The sequence below is a fragment of the Anneissia japonica genome, unplaced genomic scaffold, assembly GCF_011630105.1.
Source record: "Anneissia japonica isolate Jap-2015-1 unplaced genomic scaffold, ASM1163010v1 scaffold11144_len554210_cov170, whole genome shotgun sequence".
In the NCBI taxonomy this organism is placed as follows: Eukaryota; Metazoa; Echinodermata; class Crinoidea; order Comatulida; family Comatulidae; genus Anneissia; species Anneissia japonica.
The window spans coordinates 292243-319426 of record NW_022708762.1 but is presented as its reverse complement, the minus strand read 5'-3'; the positions used below and the strand labels follow the sequence as shown (position 1 = coordinate 319426).

General features: G+C 35.2%; 2 protein-coding genes across 4 annotated transcripts in view; both read right to left on the bottom strand.

Annotated features, from left to right (window-relative positions):
* Nucleotides 1-303: 303 nt before the first annotated feature.
* Nucleotides 304-10785, bottom strand: LOC117106565 (translocon-associated protein subunit alpha-like). The gene is made up of 8 exons (XM_033247949.1): nucleotides 10596-10785; nucleotides 9379-9621; nucleotides 8147-8274; nucleotides 5819-5950; nucleotides 4551-4630; nucleotides 3849-3927; nucleotides 3346-3442; nucleotides 304-2035 (listed from the first exon to the last, which is right to left on the bottom strand). Exons 1-8 carry the CDS (start codon nucleotides 10669-10671, stop codon nucleotides 1965-1967), a joined length of 906 nt encoding a protein of 301 aa, XP_033103840.1. The 5' UTR covers nucleotides 10672-10785; the 3' UTR covers nucleotides 304-1964.
* A 7046-nt stretch (nucleotides 10786-17831) lies between these two features.
* The window catches only part of LOC117106555, a 24128-nt gene continuing 14775 nt past the window's right edge, over nucleotides 17832-27184 (bottom strand). For all 3 annotated transcript variants that reach the window (XM_033247936.1, XM_033247937.1, XM_033247935.1), the window contains 2 exons: nucleotides 22999-24712; nucleotides 17832-20164 (listed from right to left, as the gene is read on the bottom strand). In XM_033247936.1, the coding sequence (XP_033103827.1) occupies nucleotides 19517-20164; nucleotides 22999-24687 (2337 nt within the window). In that variant the 5' untranslated portion in view covers nucleotides 24688-24712 and the 3' untranslated portion in view covers nucleotides 17832-19516. The remainder of the gene's footprint in view (nucleotides 20165-22998; nucleotides 24713-27184) is intronic.

Here is a 27184-nt window from a genome sequence, read left to right as displayed (position 1 = left end):
TTTTTGCAAATGATGTCAGGAAATACAGGCACACTATTGAGGAATACGAATAATTGTTATTCATAAATGGCTATTACTATACAAGGTTAATCAATACAAGCTATTTTTACGAGGTTTGATAATACTGTACCAGCGTTAAAGAAAGCAATCCTCATAAACCCACAAGACACTGTGCTGTTGCATAATACTGTATCACCCTGTCATTATTGTCAGCACATTCTATTACCAAAGAGGGGTACTTATAAGATGTGCGTGTCGATTTTTGGGCTCAAAAAAAGAAAAGAAAAAAAGAAACAACTGTAATAACCGTTCACGTGTTATTTATTCACAAAAAATATCACCCAAAAATACTTGCATATGGAATGAAGAACGAATTTTAGTTCATAGAAAGGTTTCTCATAATAATACTGTAATCATTACTCCAAAAGAGAGGAAAATGTTAACAGTTATGCAAAACGTCCAATCTTGGATGAAGAAAATCATAGTACATTTACTTGTAGAAGAGAAAATCACATTAAAACAAACTTTAGTACTGTACTGATATACAAACCAGTAAAATATTCACATTTTAATATATTTCCTATACAGTACAATGGGATGAGTGAATTCATAAAATAATTTCAGATAAATATTTTTGAAAGGGAAATTTTTCAAGTCATACTTAGGCCTACACACACTAATTCCTTACAGGGACACCTTGATTTTTCTTGGTATAGGCCCTCATGAAAATGAGACAATTTTGTCATTAATGTACTGTATCTGGCTTTCATAATTACTAACCACCATATTGTTAACAATTAATCATATGCACCACACATCATCTTATTTACATATACTTAAAAAACACATGTAAATATTATAGTTCAATAAATTAACAATTAGGAATAATGACTTCATGACTCAAAATTTAAAAATGTGTTATTTCATTTTAATAATTATCAAAGTGAACTGATCATGGATGGCAAAACAGATCAATATTTTGTGAAAATGTATGAGAAATAAATTAATCTAAATAATCGCAATTAGTTCATAAGGTATTTAATCTTGTAACATAAGATTTTAATCAATAATTAAAGTAAACATAACCATTTCAGAGATGAAAAAAAAAACACCAACAAATTGTGAATTATAGTACTAGTGTTGATATAACACCATGATATATATTGTATTTCAACAATTAGAAAAGCTGCTTCAGGACAGCATTGCATCATCATTTATATTAGAAATGATGGTAATAAGGTGCTTTATGGAAAGAGTTGCAGTAGATTTCAAAAACTGTAATACAGTAGTATTCTATAGTCTTTATATGTAGTGAATCATGGATGACGTTTAGTAAGTAGACAATGCAATTCCCTAAGTACTTGTAGTACATATATTAACAATTTTAATTTAAAAAAATATAGGAACAGCACTTAAAACATATTTTATTCCACAATTTTATATATATGCACTGGCGGATTCAAGGGGATGGCACAGCCACCCTCCTTGAAAAAAAAAAAAAAAATGAAAAAGAAGATTACATTCAAATTTCAGAATAAATTTAAGAGTGCCATTTTTGTCCATTTAGAGGTACCATGCTAGACATAAAATTCTCTGCCCCCAACAACCCTCCTTCCTTTCCCCGTCTATTTAGAATCCCTGGATCTGCCAGTGACACAGTATGTTTATCACACATACCACCTAAAGAAACCACACAAATGTGCAATATTGCAGAATAAAATGTTGCCACTAGTGCCATTCCTATATTTTGTTAATTGTGACATATAAACTAATATGGCTGCTTGTTTTATATTCTATAAGACTCTGGATGTTGTATTTCCTTTTCCGACGCCATACGCACTTAAGAAACTTCACTAGGATGATGCTGAAATCCACTGTAAAATTGCAAATTTTGATATTCCCTTCCTCCTTTGGTTTGCATGTCTCCACCCATAGATCAGGAGGCCGTGACTCTACATGGAAGTTCACTCGTCGCCTGAGCCAGTACTGCGCTTGGTGCGGCGACGTGGAGACCTGCGGGGGGAAGGGGTCTTTTCTGCAAAAAAAAAAGAAATGTAAATAAATACAAGTAACGGATGGTAAACCAAGACAATAGCAAGCTATTTTAAAAGTTTACCCGTTTTTTTTTAAATTGTTTTCAGGCAGCAAAATCAACAAGACAAGCTGGATATTCTGTTTCAGCAACAACCTGAATGCAATTCCAAGCACTATCGTTCCACTTTGCGAGGTCAGGGACTCTCCATTCTTTCTCCGCAAAAGGCCACCTTGGCAAGAGTTACTTGGTATTAAGTACTACACATACAGGTATAATATTTGGAGCACTCCCGGCTTAAAATTTGAATATAATTTTCTTTTATATCTCCATTTTTTAAAATGTTTGAACAACTTGGGGGGAGGGGGGAGCTGGACCGGCTGGGCTCCCCTTGAATCCGCCCTCAATGTAATTATGCAAATTTTGGAATACAGCTAGGTTATCTTGTATGTTACATTTGATTGTGTACAGTAACGTTGCACTGTACTTAAAACATTTATTCTACTTGGCCTCTTTTCAGCTTGTCTAGGTTAAAGACAGGCTCCCACCAGGAGAGTACATATACTGTTTGACAGCTTGGGTTTTTTTTTTAGCTGCTTTTAACTGACGGCAGTGGTAAGCCTAATTACATATTATATCTGTTTTCTCCTAGGACAGGCCTGGGCATAGCATCATATTTCCTAAGTTCACTAAATAAAGCCAGATCCAAGACTCTTCAACCTCGCGAAAAAGCAAGACTTCATTTCTATGTTTAGCATATGATGCAAGGCAGGGAATCCCCTGCCATATTATGGCTATAGCTTGCAGCGCCCTTGCTAACCGCTCGGCCATTCGACTCAATAAACTAAGTCATTTTAGTGTGAACGAGTGTGGACTGTTCAAAATTTTAAACTAAAATCAGAGTAATTTTCAGTTTTATACTGCCTCATCTTTATAGTCGAACTACTCAATCTTTAGGCAACATCAACCCAGAATGAATTGCAACAGAAATATTTTATGTTCCTTAAATATCCACATAACATACTAAAAAGTTGGAAAAAATCAATTAAAGGAACATTGTTAATTTTAAAGATATTTAATGAGTTAATTCATCGCACTACTCCTGTGTTGAAGCGTATAAAAGCCTGTTCTTGCCAAGTTGTTCATAATGAAAAAAATGTTAATAATAAGATACACGTCCGCACACGCAATCCAAAAGGCGGGGAACACATCGGTTTGTCGTTTCAAAGGGATCTGTGGCCGAGTGATCGCCTTCTCATTAATACCTCCATGTTTATAGTAGTTACATGGACGGGGACAAAACTTGTACTTACTTTGGATAAGTGCTTCCTTTGGGATCCAGTCCATATCAACATCATCATGGTTTTGTGTGCCCATTTCAACTGGTTTTGGGGAAGTTTTGCGCTTTTTCTGTGTATAACACAAAAGACAAATATATAAATGACCAATCTTGCACAGTAAACATGATGCATATTTTGTCAAGTTTGTCACGATTTGTGAGGTGGGGCTTTAGTGGAAATGTCCACTTATTGTTTACACTTTATAAAGCGCAAATTACTGTAAGCTAACCCACGCCTCCGCCCCACTGTTCCCTCCCCAACATTTTTAAAGAGAAAACATTCCTATGATTTCTTTAAAGACAAATTGTATGATTGAAAAGAAAAACACCATGCTTCTACAATCTAACTCATTCGACAGATCAAGCAATTTAATTATTATTAAATGATTATTGATTGTTAATGAACATTATATTATGAAATTAACAAACATTTAGATTTGCAAAAACACTTAAAAAAATAAAATATTATCTACTTACACCAAAAGAAGCAAATAATTGCTGAATACCAAAGAGGCAGAGGATGACCAGAGCTCCAAGGAATACATACATGAAAAATCTGAAAAAAATTTAGCAAAAATCAGTTGCACGATAAAGCACAATCACAATCTGAAATCATGATCAATGCTAAGATGCATCGTTCAAACATATAAAAATATAGGCTAGCAATTATCGCAATGTTGATGTCTCAACATTTGGATTACATCTAAATCTTGACAATGTAATAGGGTTCGAATTTCCCCATAGCAATTGCTGTAGAAAGAGCTTTTTGTTGTAAATCCAAGGCTAGACAGCAAGCTTCTTGCTGTTGAGTTTCCTCATCCTTATACATTTACACATTTATTACATAGGCCTATTCTTAAAACAATTTATGAAGATTGTTGCTGTAGAAGAATAAATTGCTGTAGAAAAGCCACAGCCCACAGCAACTATTTGCTGATGGAGAAACTTGAAGCCTAAATACACCAGTGCAAGAATAGCACTGGTTCTTATGACATCAATACACACACTTCCATACAACACACCCAGAAAATTTAGCTTCAACCATTGTGCATGCCTACTGAGGAAAAGCCTCCATTTTTGTATAGCTTTTGAGGTTTCATATTTTAGCCTAGCAAATTTCATTCTAAACCAAAAATTTAACAAGGTAACCTAATGACATATCACCCATAAGCAACTTACGTTTCAGTATCTAGGCCTTCATCAATCTCAATCATTGTAATGGTTTCATTAAATACTGCATCAAAGAATAAGTTATTCTCCTGTAAGTACAATTACATCAGAATTTACAGTTAGTGTACATTTCATCCACTGTTACAGTACTCATCATCTTCATTATGGACAACAAAGACTTGTTTCTAATGGTGTCCCAGTAGTGAATAGACCTTTTCGCCAAGCCCTGCCTTTTGGATATTGTTGCTAAGGTCCACACAAGCGACAGTGTAAAAACATACACATGTTTGTGAGAAGTGCGCATAGCCAGTTCAATTGCCACTCTGGAAAGGTTCATTGGGCAGTAAACCAGAAGAAAATCCTCTAATTTAATAAAGAGCGCCCCCATGGCAAGTTGAATGGCCAAGCAGTTAAGGCAGGGCCCCATAATATCAGCGCTGGTTCTGGTGGTAAAAAAAGACTATAAACCATACACCCAGTGTTCACAATCTGGCTCATGCCAACTTCTTAGAAACAAGTACATCGACGAGTAGGGTTTACCCCGGTGGACTGGTCCATTCAGCCCCTGTTGTTGACAGACGAGAGCAGCTGGTACCGGTTTACCAGGTAGACCAGACATGAAAAGACCTTTAGGGGAGAAGCAAGTTATTGTGAGAGCTAGTCCACACCTCGGTATAAAGCCCTACATAAATCTAACTACATTTAAATCAGCCGTATTGCATATTGGACAAAACGATAAACGTCTCATCTAAAAGCAATTCGCTATCATACCTTGTAATGTAATTCGATTTATATAGCGCTTTATACCGTCTCGAAGTGCTTGAGGTGTGGACCAGCTTGTACAGTAACTTTCTTCTCGCCAAGGGTCTCTTCATGTATGGCCTACCTAAACTGGTACCAGCTGTATCTCGTCTGTCCACAGTAGGGGCTGTATTAACCAGTACAGTGGGGTAACCCCCAATCGTCTCGAAAAAAGTGCACGAGCCAAATTGTGTACACTGGGCATATGGCTTATAGTCTTTATCCGAGAAGACTTGTTCCACCACCAGAACCAAAGCAGGCATGCTGTTGGGATCAGTAATTAAACAACAAACCAACTTTCAGCAGACATAGAGTGGCTACAAGATTTCCAATAGGAGTGCACTACATTCATTCTTTATTCATAGACATCAGATCTGAGAACTAATTATGATCAAATAATACCATAAACAATTCCCTCTCATAGTTCTTCAAAATATGCACAATATTATATTGTTCCATTGCAGAAAGATACTTACTTCATCTTTGTAAAAGAGTTCTACTACAAAGCCAAATGCACGAGTTGCGAACACTTCATACACTTGAAATTGGTATTCAAGCGTTGCTTCCTTGCCAGGTTCAACCACAGTGTTGTACGCAATTGTTGAAAACTGAATGAGACAAAAACAAACCAGTAATCAATTAGATAATAATTAAATTCTGGTAAACAATCATAAGCATTAGACAGTTTTAAAATGGAAGGATATAGTTGTGTGTAACCATAGAGAAAATAGAACAGAAGGAGTAACATCGACTTTATCGCTTATCTTTAATCCAATTAAACAGTCAGCTAGTGCCTATTAAATTGCACTACGGCCACCCGCGGAGCTTATCACAGCACTATCTCTTTGTACACACAGCTCCTCGCCGCTTAAGTGTAAACCCCTATAGACGCTCTGGCGTTAGTGGAGTACTTAATACACAAACATTTAAACATTAGAATTAAAAAACACATGCGCAGTTCATCATCCACGGTTTGTTTGTGTGCGTGTTTGGTATATTCAGACAGAATTTTTTTCGGCGAGAAAATGCATACTTTAAACGTCAAAATCGGCTTAAAATAACTGTTTCTTTTATCAGTTGTAAGTCTGTCTCTTATACACATCTAGATGTGTATAAGAGACAGCTATAGGCCTAATTACTGCCTAGGGCCTAGGCCTAAATCGATATTTCAATCACGACGATCTCGCTCGCGATACGTTGCTATGTTATGATTGTAAGAGTTATCGACGCATGCGCGTTTGCCGATTTCTCCTTATCTTGTTGTCAAGTAGGTTACGTAACGGTGAGATAATTACGATCGCGGCGAGGAGGTCTGTACCTTTGATCTTCGCTCGATGTTACTCCTTCTGTTCTATTTCCTCTATGGTGTAACTTGAAGCAAGCCCTAATATCATACTAGGTGCTCTAGTCACTGGTAGCCAAATATTCTATCAAAGAAAGGTTAATAATAGTACACTGGTGGTATTTATACAAACCTATCTCATTACATGCACTCTGAGTAATGCTTACGTCTTACAGAAGTGCCACTAAACATTGTTTCTGCTATAAATTAGGGTTTGAGTTTCCTCAAAATGCTTCATCAGTAAATAGTAGCTGTGGGTTATGGCTTTACTGTACAGCAATTATTATTATTCTACAGCAATGAGCTTCATAAATTGTTTTAAGAATAGACCTATTCTATAAATGTATATTCAATTCATTGCTGGGTCAGGTGACTCAACAGCAAAAAGCTTGCTGTCAAGCCTGGGATTTACAACAGCAGTGGTAGGCCCTTTCTACAGCAACTGCTGTCGGTGCTATGGGACAATTCGAACCCTGTAAATATGTGATTGATTGATAAAATGTAAACACACTACAAAAGTATGCTTAAACTATTATGTTCCATTATGTGACAAATTGATGTGATTTGCCCAAATATGGGCGTAATAGTGTCATATCACACTTGAACATACAAATCATACTTGTCACAAACCAATTAATAGTATAGTCAGAGCTACACTCATAATTGTCCTCAGATTGTTGTTTGAAATCATGTCCACAATGCAACTGACCATGGGTTCTATAAACAAACCAACCAGCACAAGTTGAACTCCACTAATGATGGAAATACTCCACCAACAAATAAAGCACAACAGATTCTGAATGGACCATGGGCAGGTACATGGTGGAATCAGTCCAAATGCCTACAATTTACATCACTGGACACTAACACCATCAGAATCCAACTCTTGTTGAAAATAAATTTACAGTTATACAAAAAAATTGCTGCAGAACAATTTAAGTACACACACATTTTAAGTTTAACTGTATATACATGTAGCAAAAAAAAAAACAAAAAAAAAAAACAATTATAGTTCTCCCTCCAATTGGACATCAGCCTGGACATTTATGGTGTTCTTAGGGTTCAACCTCCAATTAGGAATTTGTTTTGTGTTAAAAAAGCTTGTTAATTGGCACTTAGAAAAAGTGGTCTTGGCGTCTCGGAATTAGAAAGGTTTCGAATTGGTGGGAGCACTGTATATTTCAATATCTTTATTTTGTGAAGTGCATAGAAACTTATAGCATTATGAGCCATATTACTTATTATTATTATTATCCTCATCATTTTTATTATTATTATTATTATGTTTGATCTACATGCATGTATTGTGTGCATTTTATGAAGTAAACGTTCCTGCCAGATATCTCCCTTTATAGACAATGAAATAATCTTGAATGGCAATAGTAACAAAACTGTTTACACATAATAATTATTATTATGTGTAAGCAATGTATCATTGTGAATAAATTGAGTATATGCTTACATTGTGGATGTGGTAGCTAAACTCTTGTGGATATCTCAATGATGCTTGAACTGTATCCAGGATGAAGTCTTTACTGCCTTTGTTGCTAAATCCAATGAGAAGTTGAATAGGCTTGCTTACTGGAAGCTCTGCAAATCAAAATGGAAATGTTAAAAATAGTAATGGAAGAAAGAAAGATTTGATACATACAATAATATAGGCTTAAATATTTTCAAGGGTGGAAAGGAAATGCAGAACAAAGGGTAGATTAATTTGTAAGGAGTATGTTTAAGTTTTGTAAACCTCACATTTTCCACACTATCAAATTTTAGGTAACAAATTTGTGTAAAGTGCTCATATATGGGTATGATGATGTCATATAACACCCAAATATGAGCATATCATGGTTATTTTTTTTAATTTTTTATTCAAATTTCTGCCAAGCACAAAACAACAAACAAATTTACAAAAACATAGCAAGGAAAGACCAAACAGGTGCTAAACACCTATGCAGGTTGGTCAACCCAAAACAGTACAGAAACAGAACAATTACTCTCTACAAAAGGAACATCTACACGAAAGTGACCAACTACAAACATTTTCAACATCAAAATTATTTAAGAAATAGTTATTAAAATTTGATAGTTTGGACAAAGCTTTCGGCTACATCATAATTTTTTTTTATTTTTGAGATTTGTTTTTTTAAACAAGTGTATAAATTACTTATTTCAATCTCAAGTCTGCTCCAAAAGTAATCAGCCATAAATTGGACACTCAATTTTTTTTTAAAAAACAAGACAAATGTACGCGGGTGAAACTTGAATTTTACAATTTTTTCGACTATGTACAGTAATGTACCATACGTATATTTGCTATAGCGTCCAAAGAAAGTCTCAATACGCTGTTAGTGAAAAAGAAATTTTGAAGAAAAGTTGAAAAAAGATGCAAGAAAGTAAGTAAAACAAGATTTTTGAAAATGTTGAGGAGGGGAACTCAGACAGCGAACTTAAATCGACAGGGAATTTCATAGTAATAGCGCAGAAAATGTTCGGTCAACATAAGATTTCAATCAACTAGATCTTGATGGAGTGTGAAGAGCAGCTGTGCTGGTGGTAGGTCTGAGTGAATGGCTGCACTGACTAGACCCAAGATTAACTAAATTTTCAATGTAAGATGCAATGCCATATGTTCATCCATCCTGCTGTACATCGTGCGTCAATGATTTTAGTTAATGGCTATACATAATACTTTACCTTGTTCAGACCACTTAGTGAACAGATAAGAGACTTCAGCATCTGGTGAGGGTTTCAATCTTTCTTCTTCCTCCTCTTCTGTCTCTCCTTCCGCTTCTGCTGCAGCAGTATCATCATCATCAGTTTCTTCTCCATCGCCTTCCCCTTCTTCTTCTTCAACCTGGGCATCTTCATCTTCTCCCTCAACAATATCTTCTACCTTGTCATCTTCCTGAGCTGTGGCCACTAGCGAAGCCTTCTTCTCTGTAGGAAATTCAAGTGTTGGATGAGATTTTAGAAGATAAAGAAGTACTTGCATGACTAAGTTCTATTATAGAAAAGAATGACTAGTAATGATGGAAACAGGACTATTCCATCCACAGATAAAGCAAAAACTATGGTGAGTGGGCTATTAACTATAGAAGCCACAGAGGAAAATCAATCAAAATATAAATATAATAGTACACTTCAAAATAATTACTGTAATAGGGAATGACAATTTTACAAAATAAGTTTCCTCAGATATTCATCTTTTTCTGTAGTTTAACATTCTCCAATTTTAAATACAATTTCATTATATATATATACTGTCTCGGGCAAGCTTGGAATCCCAAGCTTGTAAGCAACTTGTGCAAAAAGCAATCTTGATTTAAATTTGAAAGGAACTGTGGAACCAGACAACAGGAACTTAAAAGTGAGCTGGACTGAAACCAGACCTCAGCCTCAGTTCAGAAACCAAAGCTAGGCTAGGCCTACCTTATGTCATGCCATCGCCTAAAAAACAAGAAATAATGTAGGCCAATTAACACTAATAATACAGCTTCTCTACCTAGCCAGGATACTGCAACATTAGCATAAATGTTGGGATTAGAGTGCATAGGCCCATCAACGCACAGAAAAAAAAAGCCAACGTTACACTGTTCGTTGCACATCATCAGTCGTCGAGTCAATTTTAATATATTTCGATTTTCACAAACACACATACTGGACTGGACTGCTTCTAATCACAATATCAAGCACGCATAAATGTTTAACTTGATTAAATTAACCAGTACTACACCATTTTATTTATACTCGACCTGCAAGCCCTGAGTTGACATTCTTTCCGTGTAGGCCTAGCGTATGTAGCCTAGCCTCAATAGGTAGTTAAACTTTGTACTAAAGCTGTACACGTAGCACTTTTACCGGTGCAATCTGTTAGGCATACACACTTCGGTATAGTAGAATCAAAAGCTTACCATTTTGTGTTAAAAGAACAGATGCAGGCAAAACCAGCAACAAAAGCAAAAGAAACTTTGGCGTTAACTTCCACATTATGAAAATTATTTTTTTTAAGCCCCTATGGACTAGATGAAAGACGATTTAATCGACAACTCCGGACAAGTTCCGACTTTGTAACAGAGCGTCGGCCGAGAGAGAGAGCTCAGTTCAACAAGTTGATGAACGAGCCTATCATAACCTCACACAGGTCATTTTGATCGTCCAATCGCATCGCAGGAACATCTAACCAATCAAATAGCGGTGGATTTGTATTGTATATAACTCTTAATTATTATTTCCCGTTCTTTTTTTACTTTTCCGTTCACGTAAACAAAAACAAAATTTAATTTGTATTTTTTAAAGCACAAAATGAAAAAGAAATTACAAAAAAAACTAAATAGGCCTACTTTATATTTCATCAATTTTTTTAAAATTGAAATTTACATTGCTGGTTTGTCTAAAACAGCTTCTCAATGCTAAAGAACTAAAGTTAAAAAAAAAAATCTCAATTAAAAAAGGTGAAAGTTATCAAAACTTTAAATTCATTTTCAATAATTTTGATTTCTAATTTTTATATCCTTATATTGATTGCAGTTTGTTGTTTTGGTTATCTGTTGTGGTATTTTTTCTTTTTAAAAATTCCACTCTGTTTAAATAAGATTTTTTATTTGGACTGGGAATATATTTGGAGTGGCCAAGCCCCCAACGTTGACTATGCAGTCCAAAAAAGAGATGATCTTTTTAATTTTTTGTTGGGCTGTATTAAATTGGAGCAAAATTGCCAAGTTTTTTTTATGCACCACTGATCTTAGCCCCCTGGATTCCACCAGGGCTTCGCTTCCTGCCTCAATCAACAGTAACTCTCACCTGTCAGACAGCATAACATCAGGCGAACACTAGCATTACCACCAAAGGAGAGCCACATGGAGTGAACCATGTAAACAAAGGTTTGAGGTTCTACTTATCTATCTGTGTTGTCAAAAAAAAAACACCCTAAAATGAAATTCTTTTTTCTTATTAAGGAAAGCTAATTCTCGTTTTCAAACAACAGCACCATTATTATATTATATTATTATTAATTTTGTTGTTCTTATGCTGTCATGACTTGGTTGAATGTGTAGAATGTGGATTTAGATGCTAGTTATATCAAAAAATCCTTTTTTCCCCCTATACTGCAAATATAAACAAGCCGATCACATGGTTTAGCGAAGTACTGTACTGATTATTACTGTATTGTGAAAAATTATAGTGATAAAATATTTTTTCTCACAAAATTATCATACCATACAGTCCTGTACTATCAATAACAAACCCTTAAACTGGGGTGGTGCCGGTGGCCTATGGCTGATACAAGGAGGTTTAGGGGGTGTTCCCTTATCTATTGAGGTGCTGTCCAAGGGTCTACACCCATCAAGCTTTGCAGTATTAGCCATTCACACTGGGTTAGTGATATTTATGGCTGCTTTCAGTGGGGGGTAAAACATACCCATTTTTCCCACCCCTTGGATCCGCCACTGAATATATCTCTTGGGGGGGGGGGGGGAATTCACATTGACTTGGGTATGCATGTGTGTTACCAAAATCATGTAAAATGGGTTATTTTTCCCTAAACAGGCACGTAATTGTACGTTACATTTTTTATGGTTTTAAAAATGCTCAAATTGCTAAATAGGGTATCATAAATTATTAAGGAAATCAAGTGTATAGGGTCTACATCGCCGTGTATTAGACAGCGTCAGCCGACCCCTGACCAACACAGTGCAATCGTGCATCAGCATCGTGTCGGCAACTGCGTGTCTCAATGGGCATCCCACACAACAGTGCAACAAATTAATCGCCCGACGCACAGCACAATTCAGCAGTATTTTCCCCCGTTCGATTTTCTTTAATTCCCAACATTTAGGACCTTTTACTGATGCACCCAGATCTATAATCATCACCCCACACCCCCCACCCCTCAGAATATATCTTTAAAAAAAGAGCCTGTAAATACAATTTTATTATTCTTCTAAGCAGTGTACTTGCTGTTTATTTCTTAACAGTGAACTGAATGAATAACTAGAGTACATTTAACCATGGAGGAGTATATCCTCCATGATTAAACATATATCTCTTGTTTAACAAGTTTTCTTCAATATGAACAGCATAATACAATAAGAGTAGAAAATACAGTATTTACGTAGTAGTGTAACCGTTAAAAAGCACTTGAATTCACATCACGACATTTCCTTCCCAAAAACTTACTTTTCCTGACTCAAAATAGATTACAAATTTTAAATATGTATAATATATATATATATATTTATATAGATCTCTATAAGATAAAATTTGTTTGATGTTATTATGCTGATGTAATAGGGAATCGACTTCTACCTCAATTCATTTCAATTTCACAATATATCTAGTTGTATTGATTATTACAGTAAAGTCTGTAATTACCTTTTCATCATATGAAAAACGGCGACATCTGGTAGGTCCACCCCGTATAATTATCAGCATAACAACAATGTAGAAAACGCACACACCGTTTCTCGACTTTAAAGCTTATAACAATCCCTGCCTGTTTTTTAAGATGACGCATATCAGCTTAAAACTCAAGTTTATTTGATTGTTTTTTGTTCACACTGAATATGACTAGATAATACAATATTAACAAGATTCATTCACTGTGGTACAATTAAATAGGCAAGTTCATTTTGGAAATATGTTTATAGAATTGATATTTACAAATAATATCAATTGAGGAAAAAAAAAATTTAAATTATAAAATATATAAGAATTAGCAGTATTTCAGCTGTTATATTGTTGTTAAAAAAAAACACACAAAAATACTTTCAAATAAACTTGAATTTTAGGCTGAAGACCCATCGACACACACATCTACAGATGCTAACAGAGCATCTTCGTTTTACAACAAACCCACATATTTTCAAACTCAAAAAAATTCAAATCTTGGCAAGCAGCAAAGCTAGTTGTTGCATCCCTGTATATGGAGAAAGAGAGCTTAAATGATTAAGTATTGAAAGAGCAGAAATGGTAATTGTATACGGTAAAATAGCGGTCATGTATATTACCATCAATTCAAAGATGGTAATCATACCATAATACATATAGTACCATCATTATACCATATACCAGTAGAACCATCATACCAAATATTTACTCTCATCATCATACCATACCATACACTGATTGGTACTACCATCATATCATACCATGTTAATACCAATGTAACTATCATATAAATAATATTGGTAATACTACAATCATTAGGCATAAATCCTACTATAATGTAGTACTACCATCATGCCATGATGGTAGTAGCAATACCATCATACCATATACTGGTAAACTCACAACATATAATCAATCCACATAACAAGTACCATTATCATTACATAGTACAGTACCACTATCATACCGTATAGCACCATGAAACTCCTCCAATAATCTCCAACATAACTCTTACCATCATTTGATGCAATTTCATGGAATTAAAAACCAAGTTCCTTATACTTTGTCCAGTGCTTGTGTCAAATAACATTTACAGTACTTCATTTATGGTATCATATATATCCCTACGTTCACATAGTTAAAAGTTAAGCTTTAGATAAGAGCATGAAAAAGCAAGTACACACTCAACCTAATGCCATAGCATACAAAAACAATAACATAGCAGAACACAGTCTTCTCCACTCCACTAGTTGAAAGAGTAGCTGAATTTGTGACACAATTAACAAATAGACAAACAGCACTATTAACCTATTTCCATATGCTTTCACCGCTATTATATTTTTTTTTTATAATTATTTTTTTAAAGGTGATAAGGTCAAATGTAAAAAAAAAATGTTTCTCGTCCCATCTCTGATTAATTTCTTTAGCCTGCCAATTTTTTCTTTTTTTACTTTCACTAGGCAAAACGCCAGAAATTGTTTTTATAAGTAATGAGTGTATGTCTAGGCCCGAACTGACTAGGTTTAGTCCTTGTGTGTCTGTGTGCAGAATTAATTGAGAGTCATAGGTTTCCCAATGACATGGCCCAAGGTCATATTCTCTTGTTTTTGCGCCTGTCCTGCGCCGTATGACAACAGAGATTTGACACAAACCAGACGAGAACTCAAAGCCTTCGCATGTGCCGAAAACTTTTAATATGTGGTGTCAATAATATTCAGTATCTTGCAAAACACCAAAGTGCCAACTAGGCGAGACACTAATAAGCATTTTTGTATTTTTGCCTCTAAATTGGCCACAATCTGCCATGATTGACTAGAGCAATATATTGTATGCCACAGAGATAATTTGCATATTCAGTGTCACTGCACATCCTTTTCTCTTTTAACAAACCAGGACGAAAAACATGTTTTTCTTGATAGAATTTGGCATAAAAACAAAACACTTACGGTATTTAATAAATTTAGAAAAGCCATATACTGTATGTTGTAATTATAACTTTAACAATTAACTGTAAAATTTCAAACAAAATATATGGACTTCAGAAAATTTGGAAATTTACACTCCATGTATAAAAAGGTTTTCTGTACTGTACAGTATTAGTATTTTATACTGTTTTATATACTATAGATATAAACCAATTTACAGGATTGGTGAAATAATCAAATGTAATCATATAATGTAGCTGTTACCAAACAAGTTACTAATATCCCTTCTACTGCCTAACAAATAAAATCAAAGCAGGTTTTTTTTTTTACAACTCAAATTTAAGTTTGAAACCATCATGCATTTTAATGCTACTTTCCCCCACATTACAAACAATGATTCACTTAATGTACTGTATCTGATAAACGAACACTTGGCACAATCTTTATATAGGTTAGACATCCTCATCAAATCTCAAAATATTAATATTTAACCAAAGCAAGCTCCATGAATGTAGTGGAAAGGGTCACAGTTGGTTGGCACTTTTTTGTTTTGGCCACAATAATGAGAAAACCACTGGAATAATAACTGCAGTCGTACTTAAAAAGACTGCAGAGTCAAACAGAAAAAAAACTTCATACACAAAATAAATTATTTTGTTAATATAGGAAATTACCATGTCACTATATGCACCACATGATCTAATGACACCCCTTCATTACTAAACAATGCTACCCAAGCAGACGATACAGCCGAGTGTCTCTATGGTTAGCATCAAACTAGAGCCTTAATAGCCAGATCGAAAGCTACATTTAACCATATCCATTAGCATACGTGTGAGAATGCCTGATCGGTTCTAACCGTTCCCAGGAAGTGGATACGCTAATGGTTAGCGTGTTCTATCGGTTAGCAAGTTCACCTACTTTCAACCAGTCAGATGCATGCATTTTCAATTTCTTTGATATCTAGATCGGGGATCGCAAAGGTGAGCGCGTATGTTACTAATCTTAATTCTGCTAACCGTTAGATGCTCTGTGTGAATATAGCCTATAGCTTTTTGAACTGATGTACCTGTGTAAACCTAATTTACACATTGAATTTATATCCGTGCCTTGTGGTTTTGACACATCAGCTGAAACAAATTCTACAAATGTCCATTAGCTGTAGAGGCAATCAGCTGTTAAGTTCGGTATGGTATTATTTGCTTAGTAACAAGGCTTTATGTGCAAGCTTAACCAAAGTTCTGGCCACACTATTAAATTTTAAGTGACAAAAAAAGAAAAGTGATATGCCCATATATGGGTGTAATGACATCATGCCAATATATGTCCTGATCCCACTAATTTGTCACATAAAATTTGATAGTGTAGACCAAGCTTTAAGTATTGTACTATGCTACTGAAGTAGCCGAAATTAATTGCATGAATTGACTCAATTAGCAGTTTGACTAATTACTAAATGAAGCAGTAGTGTATGTGTTAAATAGGGAGTTTTCGCAACCTTACGAAAACGATAATGAATACGTCATTATCATTATCATCGTTTGTGCTTGTTGACTTGCGAAAACTCCCTAATATGAACTAAGTGCAACAAAACAGCCTAAAGCGCGGTCTGTAACAATATTTAACATCCTCAAACATTAAACCAGCTACAACACTACAGCATCAATATCCACATCATCTTGATTGCAACCACCTAGCATAGTTAACATATTGAATAATTATGAATATTCATGGCTGCTTTTGAATATTTATACTGATGATGATTTCTTGATATTATCTATTAATAGACACCTTGGACTTACTCACTATTGGACACTGGATCTTCAACAATGTAGACTATGGTTATTCCTAAAAGGTTATAACAAACCAGACGAATTCTAGGGTAGCAAAAGGGGAATTCCCTTACTGGTATGATTCATACTCTTTGGGCTTTAAAGCAACTAAAGGAAGTACAGAATTTACCTAGCCAAAAAAAAAATAAATAAAATTGTAGGATTGGGTCACTGTAATTATCGTTACCTAATCTATATACTTACATTCACATTATTATATTTTGTTTAAAAAGTATGGTTTAATTTTGATTTCTTTTTTTGTAAATACGAAAAAGCTATAAAAATTTGGTATGGAGACATATTTATAATAGAGAGGTTTGTGACTGAATCAAAGAGAAATGATAAAATTATATGAATGCTGTTGGAACCAGATATATTTTCAACTATGCTGATCATTAATAAAGAAATTATATTCAAGTGACAATAGTCATTACTACTAGCATGCTAGAGTATTTGTGTACTATAATCCCATCAACTTTTTGAGATGTAAAAAAAAATTATTAAAATCACATGGAGCAACCTTTGGATTTACATCCTGTACCCATTAATGTTCTTTATAATTTCCGCACCTATCTCTGAAGAATTTCAATATCTCTTCCAGTTTAACTGAACAACGGCAAAATGGCCCGAGGGTGAAATCAACTTCAGTGTGTACAAATATATATAGTAAAATAAAAAAAATGAAATGCTTACATCATCAATGTAATAATAATTAATACGCAATTTTATGTTTTGGTAAAATCACCGTATATTCCCGCATATAAGACAAGTCAATTAACAATAACAATTAACAATAAAAAAACAGGAGATCATCTATGTGCGCAACACATATGTTTAATTTTTAAATCCTGTTCGTCTTACATGCAGATTTACTACCGAAATGAAGCTACTAATGAACGCAATTTTAAATGTGGGGAAATAAGATTCTCCTCCAGAGTCTGGTACGCTGTCTCTTATACACATCTAGATGTGTATAAGAGACAGCCCATCAACTTTTTGAGATGTAAAAAAAAATTATTAAAATCACATGGAGCAACCTTTGGATTTACATCCTGTACCCATTAATGTTCTTTATAATTTCCGCACCTATCTCTGAAGAATTTCAATATCTCTTCCAGTTTAACTGAACAACGGCAAAATGGCCCGAGGGTGAAATCAACTTCAGTGTGTACAAATATATATAGTAAAATAAAAAAAATGAAATGCTTACATCATCGTGTAATAATAATTAATACGCAATTTTATGTTTTGGTAAAATCACCGTATATTCCTGCATATAAGACAAGTCTTAAAATAACAATTAACAATAAAAAAAACAGGAGGTCATCTATGTGCGCAACTGTCACATACAAATGTTTAATTTTTAAATCATGTTCGTCTTACATGCAGATTTACTACCGAAATGAAGATACTAATGAACGCAATTTTAAATGTGGGGAAATTAAAGATTCTGATGAACAGAAATAACCATACAATGGTACTATTTGGAAGATTAGCCCTCAATTGGCTCCGTTTTTAACCAGCTAGATGCAGCATCCAGTCCATAAAGAGCAGGAAAATGTAGGAATTCCGACAGTGAAACACAGGGGGGGGGGGATTATGATATAAAAAAAATCGTCCAAATATCTTCTTAAACTTGGGGTCGGCTTATACACAGATTGCCTTATTTGCGAAATATACGGTACATTCATCAAAAATTTAGATAAGTCACTGGTGCATTAAACCCTGGCACTTTGATACTTGTGAAGGTCCTAACAATTACAGCCATTCGTAGACCAGACACTGGTCGAGTATATTGTGGGACGCATGTATTCCTGGTTCCAACTATTGAAAAAAGCTTCTGAGTTATGATTGACAAAAAATTGATTCTCAAAGTGACAGACACAAAAATGTCACCAAAAACAATGACGCAAGCTATTTTAAACGAGGATGGTGAACAGGAACTTTACATTATTATTATTAACACTAATAGTGTCCAATACAGAATTTCATATTTTTACAGAAAGCATATATTTTTAAAACTTCAACAATGAACTATCATCACCTGTACTCGAAATGTTATGTAACTGGAGAAGCCTCTATAAATGAACACTGAATAAAATGCGACCAGCTCTGGCAAAAAACCAACCGTTTTCTAGGAAAAATGAAAAATTTTTGGAGTTTTTGGTATTTTAAAATTCTTCATGTATTCCACTTTTAATGTTTATTTAATGGAAATTGGTTGAGTATTTGCATGAGTGTTTAATTTACTGGATATCAACCATGTAGGTTTTGAGAAAACAGCTTCCAAAGGTTCCAAAATCAATAGTTCATTACCAATATTGGGATTATTTTACTATACACTTCAGTTAGAGTTAGTGATTGATATATTGCAGAAATGTTCTTTAATAATATTATATATTATATTTAAATCAAAATTGTGATTGGTGCTAGTGCAAAATTAGAAATTGCGACGAATGTAGGGTTTTGCCAGAGTTGGTCACTAATGCTTTCATGCTTTTTTTTTAAGCAAGCAAATTCAACTGCATGTCTAAAACAAAAACCATCATTTTCATAATCAGCACAAAACACTAAGAATCACACAAAGTAAAAAATAAAATTGTTGACTTTAAAAATCCATTAACTTTGGCCACCAGAGATTCAATTTTTCCTCATTAAAAATGGAGACTTGTCGTCAGCATCTTGTATTCATCGAGCAATTGTGATCTTGGCAAGATGGTCTACAGGCTCTTCAATGGTCTTTCCATGGCTTGTCTTTTGTTTTGTCACCAGTTCTGAAGGTTCTTCCTCCTCCTCTTTTACCTCCTCTAGAGTCTGGTACGTATGCTTACCTTTGATGGAACTGGATTTGCTGTCCGGCCTTGCAGAGGCATTTGATGTTCTAGTGTTACACATTACCTGTGACACATTCCTTGTAGAGCCAGAACTGGAGACATCAAGAGACTTCAGTTCACTGGCTAGATTGTTATGTTTGTCCGTATGTATCCCTGGAGGGCGATACCAATGTTCCATGGGGTTAACAGTGTTAATGTGTTGCCTTTGTTCAGACGAGCTATATGGATCCCTATTCTTATCAATGTCTCTTGGATCTGAAGGATTTTTCAAGTATGTCACTCGCTGTCTTTTATTACCAGTATAAGTCCTTTGAATAGTTTCTGGGTGTTCTTCCTTATGGAAAGGGGGCTTTTCCTTTGGAGTAAGCGACACACACACATCCCCGACAGCAAGTTTGTGGCATTCGAGATTATATCGAAGCAATGTTAACTCGGGATTGACTGAAGACCATCCATGACCAAACACATAAAAAGGGTGTTCCAAAGTAGCTTCAACGGTAACCTAATGAAGAAATATTGATAAAACGCATAAATGATTAATAATAATAATTATAATAATTTATAAAGCGCTAATTAAACCAAAGTAAAAATCAAAGGCGCTGTGCATGTTCAGATGTTAAAAAGGTGACCTTTGAATTTGGTCATAAAAATGGCAACCGATGGAGGGAGTTCCAAAGTGTGGCAGCTGAAATGATCTGTGGTCGTAAAATTTGGTGTTAACTGTTGGAACAATGAGCAACTTAAGGTCAGAAGAATGGAGGGAGGATAAAGAGACATATTTAGGAAGGAGTTCGAGTAAGTACTGCAAGTGGGCTGTTGGAGTCACAGTGCTTTTAAAATGTTAGTAGAAGAATTTTATAATTTATTAGTGAATTAATGTGAAGCCAGTCACAAATTATAGCTAACGGGAAAATTAGATACACAAATCAACACATCAAAACAAGTCATTGAATTGTTGGGCATCAGCTATTGGAATCGCACCACATAAATGGAACGATTGATTGATTGTCTCCGAAAAAAAGTGTAATAAGCTGACAAATTATAATTTTTAATTAAAATATATCAACAGGTGGGTCTTAATATGTTCCTTCAACTTGATACAATTGCATGTTTCCTGCATCTGAGTTCGTGATAATTGAGTTTTATCTTATCTTATGCTATGGATTAATATGAAAGCAACAGAACTATTACATCTAAAAGTTTAAAAAAAGTGATGGGAGACAAAAGAAATAGGCTCTTGATAGGAGCATGTGTATACTGCAGAAACCAGGTCAAAATTACTCTAAACATAGAGTAATCCATTATTGGACAAGTTGCTTTCAGTCACTGGTCATCCGTCAAAACATAGGACAAATTACTAACTCCCTGATAAAACTACATTAACACCTGTACTTGGTATGATGAATGTCTTAAATGAAATTAACTGAAATGAACATTAACACATTCAATTTTATTAAAAAAATCCCATGAACCTTAACACTTCATTTCAAAAAAAAAATTGTACTACCACATCATACATTATATCAGTGCAAATGCAGTATATACTAAAAAATCATAAAAAAAAAAAAAAAAAAAAACAAACAAAAAAAAAAAAAAAAAAAAAAAAAAAAAAATAATGGATATACAGTCAAGTCCGCCAAAGTCAACTCTGTTTAAGTCGAAAATTCGCGTCAGTCGAATTTTTGAAAAAGTCCCAATTCTTTCCTATGTATTACTGCGTAAATTGTTTGTTTAATTCGAATTTTTATAAGTCGAATTTCGGCTATATCGACAGAATTTTCCAGTCCGGATAGGCCGATTTTAAAGTAATTTTAACCACACAAGTCGAAGTTCCAAATTTAGTAGTGCACGTGGGAAAAGTACACAGCCGTGGGAAAATACGAAGTTCAATCCTTGTTGTACGGCAACAAGTTAGCCATATCAAAACTAACATCTCAGACAGCGCGCTGTGGAACTTGGCTCACATGATTGTATGTCGTAAGTTGCAGTCTACTCTCACAATACAGACCCCTCTGGACCGGCTCCAATGTTCAGTTTTCCCTCCAGTTCAGTTTGTAAAACTTGTATTGAACCCATTTCGAACAAGATTGTTGTAGTCAGGGCCTAGCTATTTAATTAATTTATCAAAGCCCTGGATTCTTTTGAATGCCTAGCCAACGCAAATTCGACACATTAGGCCTATTTAATAATACGTACAGTACCTGTTGTTTTGCTGTACTGCTGAGCAAATTTAATTATTACCAATAAAACTGATGCGACTTTTATATTGTTTTGGCGTGCATTTCTTTAGGTCTGATTATGTTTTTCCAAGCACGCATTTTTCGCTGGGAATGCCACTTGCTGGTCGGCAGTCTGAAACTCTGCCTGCCCGCCAATTGGTCCATTTTCGTGGGGTGTTTTGTAGACTAGAAATGTGCTTCGGCTGTGATGACGTCAGATCGCCCAAAGTTTCATAATGCGTGACAGTAACAAGCTCGGTGTATTAATCAAGAATGTTTTAATTGTTAAAAACAAATTTATTAAACAAAACAAAAAACAAATAAGAAACCCTCATGGTATATTTTAAGAGTCAAATCTAAATAAACCTAACAAATTATATTTTATTCTCTACAAATTTCCTCCGTAATTAAATTAGCAACATGTTTTGAAAAGCATATTGAGTTTAAAGAATGAATGAGGTGCATTTGAAATTTACACCGACGAATCTAACAAATTTGAATTAGACATCTACTGAAAAGAATAACCAGTAGAAACTTGCTTTGTTGAGTTCCGTCTTTATTGCAGGTTGATTCCAAATGGTTTTTTAGGATTAAAATCAAGAATATACGCTTATTAAAACATTGGAATGCGTAAATTTCACTTCATAATTAACCAACAAAACGTCTACTGTTGTGTCGTATTAATCAACAGATAATCTCCATGGCAATGCGAGTACAGCTAAGCGTCTCGTTTTCACAACGTGTGGTATGCTTGTCGTTAAGAGATGTCTATTAAACTATCGTCTGGTTTTTCGAGTGAGTGTTACCGTCCTAAATTGGACAAATCGTCCGAGATTTAGAATAGGGAGTTCATGTTTTCGGAAACTATTTTATTAAAAGAAGAATAGGAATGACTTTGGGACTTAAGAAAATGTTCGGTTTTGCGTGAAATTCGATTTTGTGGGCATTGAGTGCAAACAGTATTGTTCAATGTTATTTTTTTTTTCGAAAATGTGCAAGTCGAAATCTGTATAACTCGAACTTTTTATGCCAGTCCCATTAGATTCGACTTAGGCGAACTCGACTGTAAAATGAACAAAAAAAAAAAAAACTTAAAGGAAATGTGTACAGTATTTACCTGTTCACGGTTTTCTCCTACTGAGAAGCTGATTATAGCCACCGGCTTCTTTGCTACATCCTCTATTCTCACTACTGTACTTGAATCAATCTTAAGACCATCAGTTACTGCCGCACTTTGGATGAAATCGTCAGTGCACAAGTCTTCCACTCGTTTCAATACACCACTAGCCAACTGAATCACTGAGCCACGTGTAAAATATGAGGGGAAGGTGGACGGACCGGGATACTCTGCATCGGCAGTCAGTTTGTGAGTAGCAGGTTGAGGGTAGGTGTGCGAAGTATTCGTCCCATGTAACATCTTGACATCGCTTCTATTGGCTGCTTTAGGAGAATCTTTCATTCGTAAGGTATTGTAAGCTTCCTGTGACTCAATAACATCCAGTTGAGTTTTCTGCGAAAATGTTGCATGCGTTGATGAGCGAACCTGAGGTGTTGGACTAAGCTGTAACTGCAAACTGGAATATGCAGCCGGAGGAGATACGAGTTGTGGAGGTGACTGCATTGATGTTTGTATGGTCAGAGCGTTAGCGTATAATGATTGCATGTTCCCAGAAGGTAACTGGTGTGGATACTGCTCTTTTCTCGGTGCTGGCTGAAGTGGAAGGACATGGGCTACCTTTGGTGATTCGTGGTACGCTCTTTCTTGTTTCAGTTCTGTCTGGTATGGAGGTTCTTTAAATCGGACATGGTGACCTGATGAATGTAAATCTCTTGGAGAGGGTCCTCTTGAACTTTTTCCATCATTATGAGCAGTTTTAGCATCAACTTCATGGATTTTTCTCTCATGACTTTCCCATCTCTCCCGTGCAGGATGGGGATGTGGATTTTCTTCATTTTTCTCATTCCCTTGCCACTGTTCACCTGAAGCATGCCGGCTACGACTGCCTGGTTCAACGCCCACAACATAGATTCCACTTCCGGGAATGGGATAGCCTGGTGTGGGATACTCCCTTGGCGATGGTAATGGTGAGCCCTCAATTGCTCCATAGGGAGGAACAGTGGTCGGTAGCAAGGAATGAGGTAAAAGAGGTCCTGGTCTCACCTGGCTTCCCATATTTGCCAGCATCTCTGAACAGGAAGACTGTGCTGTTCTCATCACTGTTGAATGAACCGGCAGATGTACAAACGGCTCATAATATGGTGCATAATGAAAACCAGGTACAGTGCTATACTGTACCATGGGTGGTGAAGTATACTGTAACACAGAATGATTGGCTAGGTGAGGAGCATTTGTAGCATATAATAGTGCTGGAGATGCACTGGAATAAGGCCTAGCTGATTTCTCCTCTACAGGAGACATGCCTCGACTGGCAGAGTGTCTACCATTTGATGCAGAAATGTGCGGCGATGATTGTCCATCAGTTGGAGGTCTATCGTATGTTCTACGCAGGTCCTGTGCCCAAGATATTCTGTGTACCCTATCATCTTCATCAATTCTGTTCTCATTAGCTTTTTCACTAATAACACTTTCTTCTTGAATGCCTTCTGGCTGACGGTTCTGACTGTGTTCAGAGGATGCTGGAGGAAAGTTATCGTTTTCGGCAGTGGCTTGATTCTGTGATGACACACTACCCATTGAAGGTCTGTTAACATGCATGAAGTTGGCGTTGCTGTCTGGATTTCTTAAAAGTTTGCCATGTTGGTTCAATTCGTTGTTTTTGTGTATTGGTTGGTTTGATATATACATCAGAGATTCGCATTCCCCAAAGGCTCTGTTTAAAGACAAAAGCAAAAAACAAAGCAATTATTAGTGGATGATAATTGGTATCTATATTCCAATGGAGGTGGAATAAGCTGGGCACTAACTGCATTGTACGGTGGTTGTATGACTGTCGCTCGACAAATCCAACTTTGTTCCCATTGAGTGCTAGATGAATGGATCGTCATTAAAAACGATCCGTTGTGCTAATCATGGTGTTGCGTTCTCCGCAGAATAGCGTCGGCAGATGACAGTCGGGTGCAATGAGTGCCAGGTTTTAGATGCGTTCCCATTGTGGGTGTCAAATGAACTTTGGTCCCTGCAAGCTCCAGAGGTTTAGCCATTTCAATAATTTATTCTAAATAATTTCACACTAGGTGGAGTGGGGGCTGACGTAATTCCCAAAAATACTGATTGCAAACCTAAACAAAACATTCTAATGGCAGATTGTGAACTAAAAGCAATTTTTATCAACCTAAATCAAAACTCTCTCCATTTTGACAACCCCACTGCCTTAAAAGAGAGACTAGCAACCTTTAATTTAGACTTTTTTTGGACTTGTTGGTCTATCAGCAAGTTCCATGAGCCACCACTGCTTGGCGCAAGCATCTATGTTGACAAACCAATAAAATTAAATACTGTACATAACATTTTGGAAACTTTAATTTTTGACCTGACTAAAAGCAATTTTTACCAATCAAAACAATCAGTGTCTCCCTTTTGACGACCCAATTGATTTAACAGACTTTTGCAACCTTTAGTTTAGAACCTCTTTTGGAACAGCTGGGCACTATTGTGAATTCAAAGGAACCAGTGCTGCTCGGCACAAGTATCTATTAAAAACAAAACCTTTTTACATAGAATTACGGAAGCTTCAATGTCTAGTTTTAATGACAGACCTTACATTGTTTTAACTACTGCAATGAGCTAAAACTGCATTCTTCAAGTTGTGCAGGAAAAAAATATTTCATATGCTTTTATACAGAGTTCAAATCTAGGGGAATGTGATTTTGCAATCTTGGCTGGCAGGAAAGGAGGAAGGGCAAAAGGTAATAAGCATAGAACAAGGCCACATTTGTTTGAAAATCTGTCTTCTTTCATCTTAAAAACTCTACCCACAATGATGGTCACTTACAGGTACTTTAGAGTTTAGACAAATTTTTTTGAAAAATTTAATTTTGACTAATTTAATCAAACTTTATGTTTAGATTTTAATCATTTTCATAAAACATAAACAAAATTTAATTCCAGTAGGCCCTACTGTATATTTGGCCAACTAAAAGCCTTGAATACACTATTGTGTAAAAACAAAATTGATCGATTTCAATTTTATAATTTTATTTTTGTCAACGATACCCGATCAATAGCGCTAAATTTTATGGTTGATGTAATAAATATGATGGTGCTACTAATTTGCGTATCCACCGCTGCAACCATATAATGAGCTGGTTTTGAGAATGACACGAGCATAACCACGCAACTATACATTCTGCATGATAAAAGCGCTAGCCTTTATTGCATACAGTACACACTATATTAACAACTAATTAAGGTGGTGAATATGCAACAGAGCCATATATATAAAGAGTTGCGACATTCCGCACCTTGGTTTACGAAAGTCACGTGGTACACACCGTCCATTTTGTTTCATAATCTTCCCGGAACACATGCAAAGTATATGTGTTACGTACATTGCATATTAATTTCAAACACTTAATTGGGTTTACAACTATATTTTATAATTAACAGCACTTTGTATGGACAGCGTATAAGAATTCATATATAATCGAATATTTGCGCGCGTGCGTGCTCGCGTAAATTCCGTGCTCGTGTAAATGATTGAAATTAAAATTAGAATTTTTTCAATTATCGTTAATTCGTCACATTTTAATCAATGAAGACCCGACCTATTTTATTTAATGGTAATCTTTTCTTTGGTTTTAATTGTTTTTAATAGTGTTATCAGTTGCATTTTTACACTGTTTACGTTCATCATTAAAATTGTATTTTTATTTTCTCATTCGCCTAGATGCGTTCGGGAAATATTTAAGCTAAATAAGAAAAAAATTTAATTTTTTTTCCGACCTTTTCTGACAATCTTTAAAGGTTGTTTGCTAAACAATATTAGAAAATGGTTCTTAATTTCAAATCTTTGTACAGCCTGTATAAATACGAATGACAATGAAAATAATGGTGATGTTTAATAATCTTTAAAATGATTTGCTGTTTCCATTGCATACTATTATATAATTATTATAACTTTATTTTGGAAACGACGCTTTTAAAACAGCGGACACGCTCTCGCAGTGTGTTTATAAAAGTAACATACTGTACAGCCATAATACAATATTAAAATTGAGGCGAGACTTTTAATACAATAAAATGTACGTTACATAATTACACAAGTTGAATATATCACAGATCCTGTATATCATTTAACACTTACAATTTATAACATTTACAGCAAAGCACAGTTTATATATTG

Coding starts and splice junctions, on each gene's coding strand:
- LOC117106565 (XM_033247949.1), bottom strand. CDS start 10,671: ATGTGGAAGTTAACGCCAAAGTTTCTTTTGCTTTTGTTGCTGGTTTTG. Junction 8,275..9,378: donor CACTAAGTGGTCTGAACAAG/GTAAAGTATTAT, acceptor TTTGATTTGCAG/AGCTTCCAGTAAGCAAGCCT. Junction 5,951..8,146: donor TTAGCTACCACATCCACAAT/GTAAGCATATAC, acceptor TGTCTCATTCAG/TTTTCAACAATTGCGTACAA.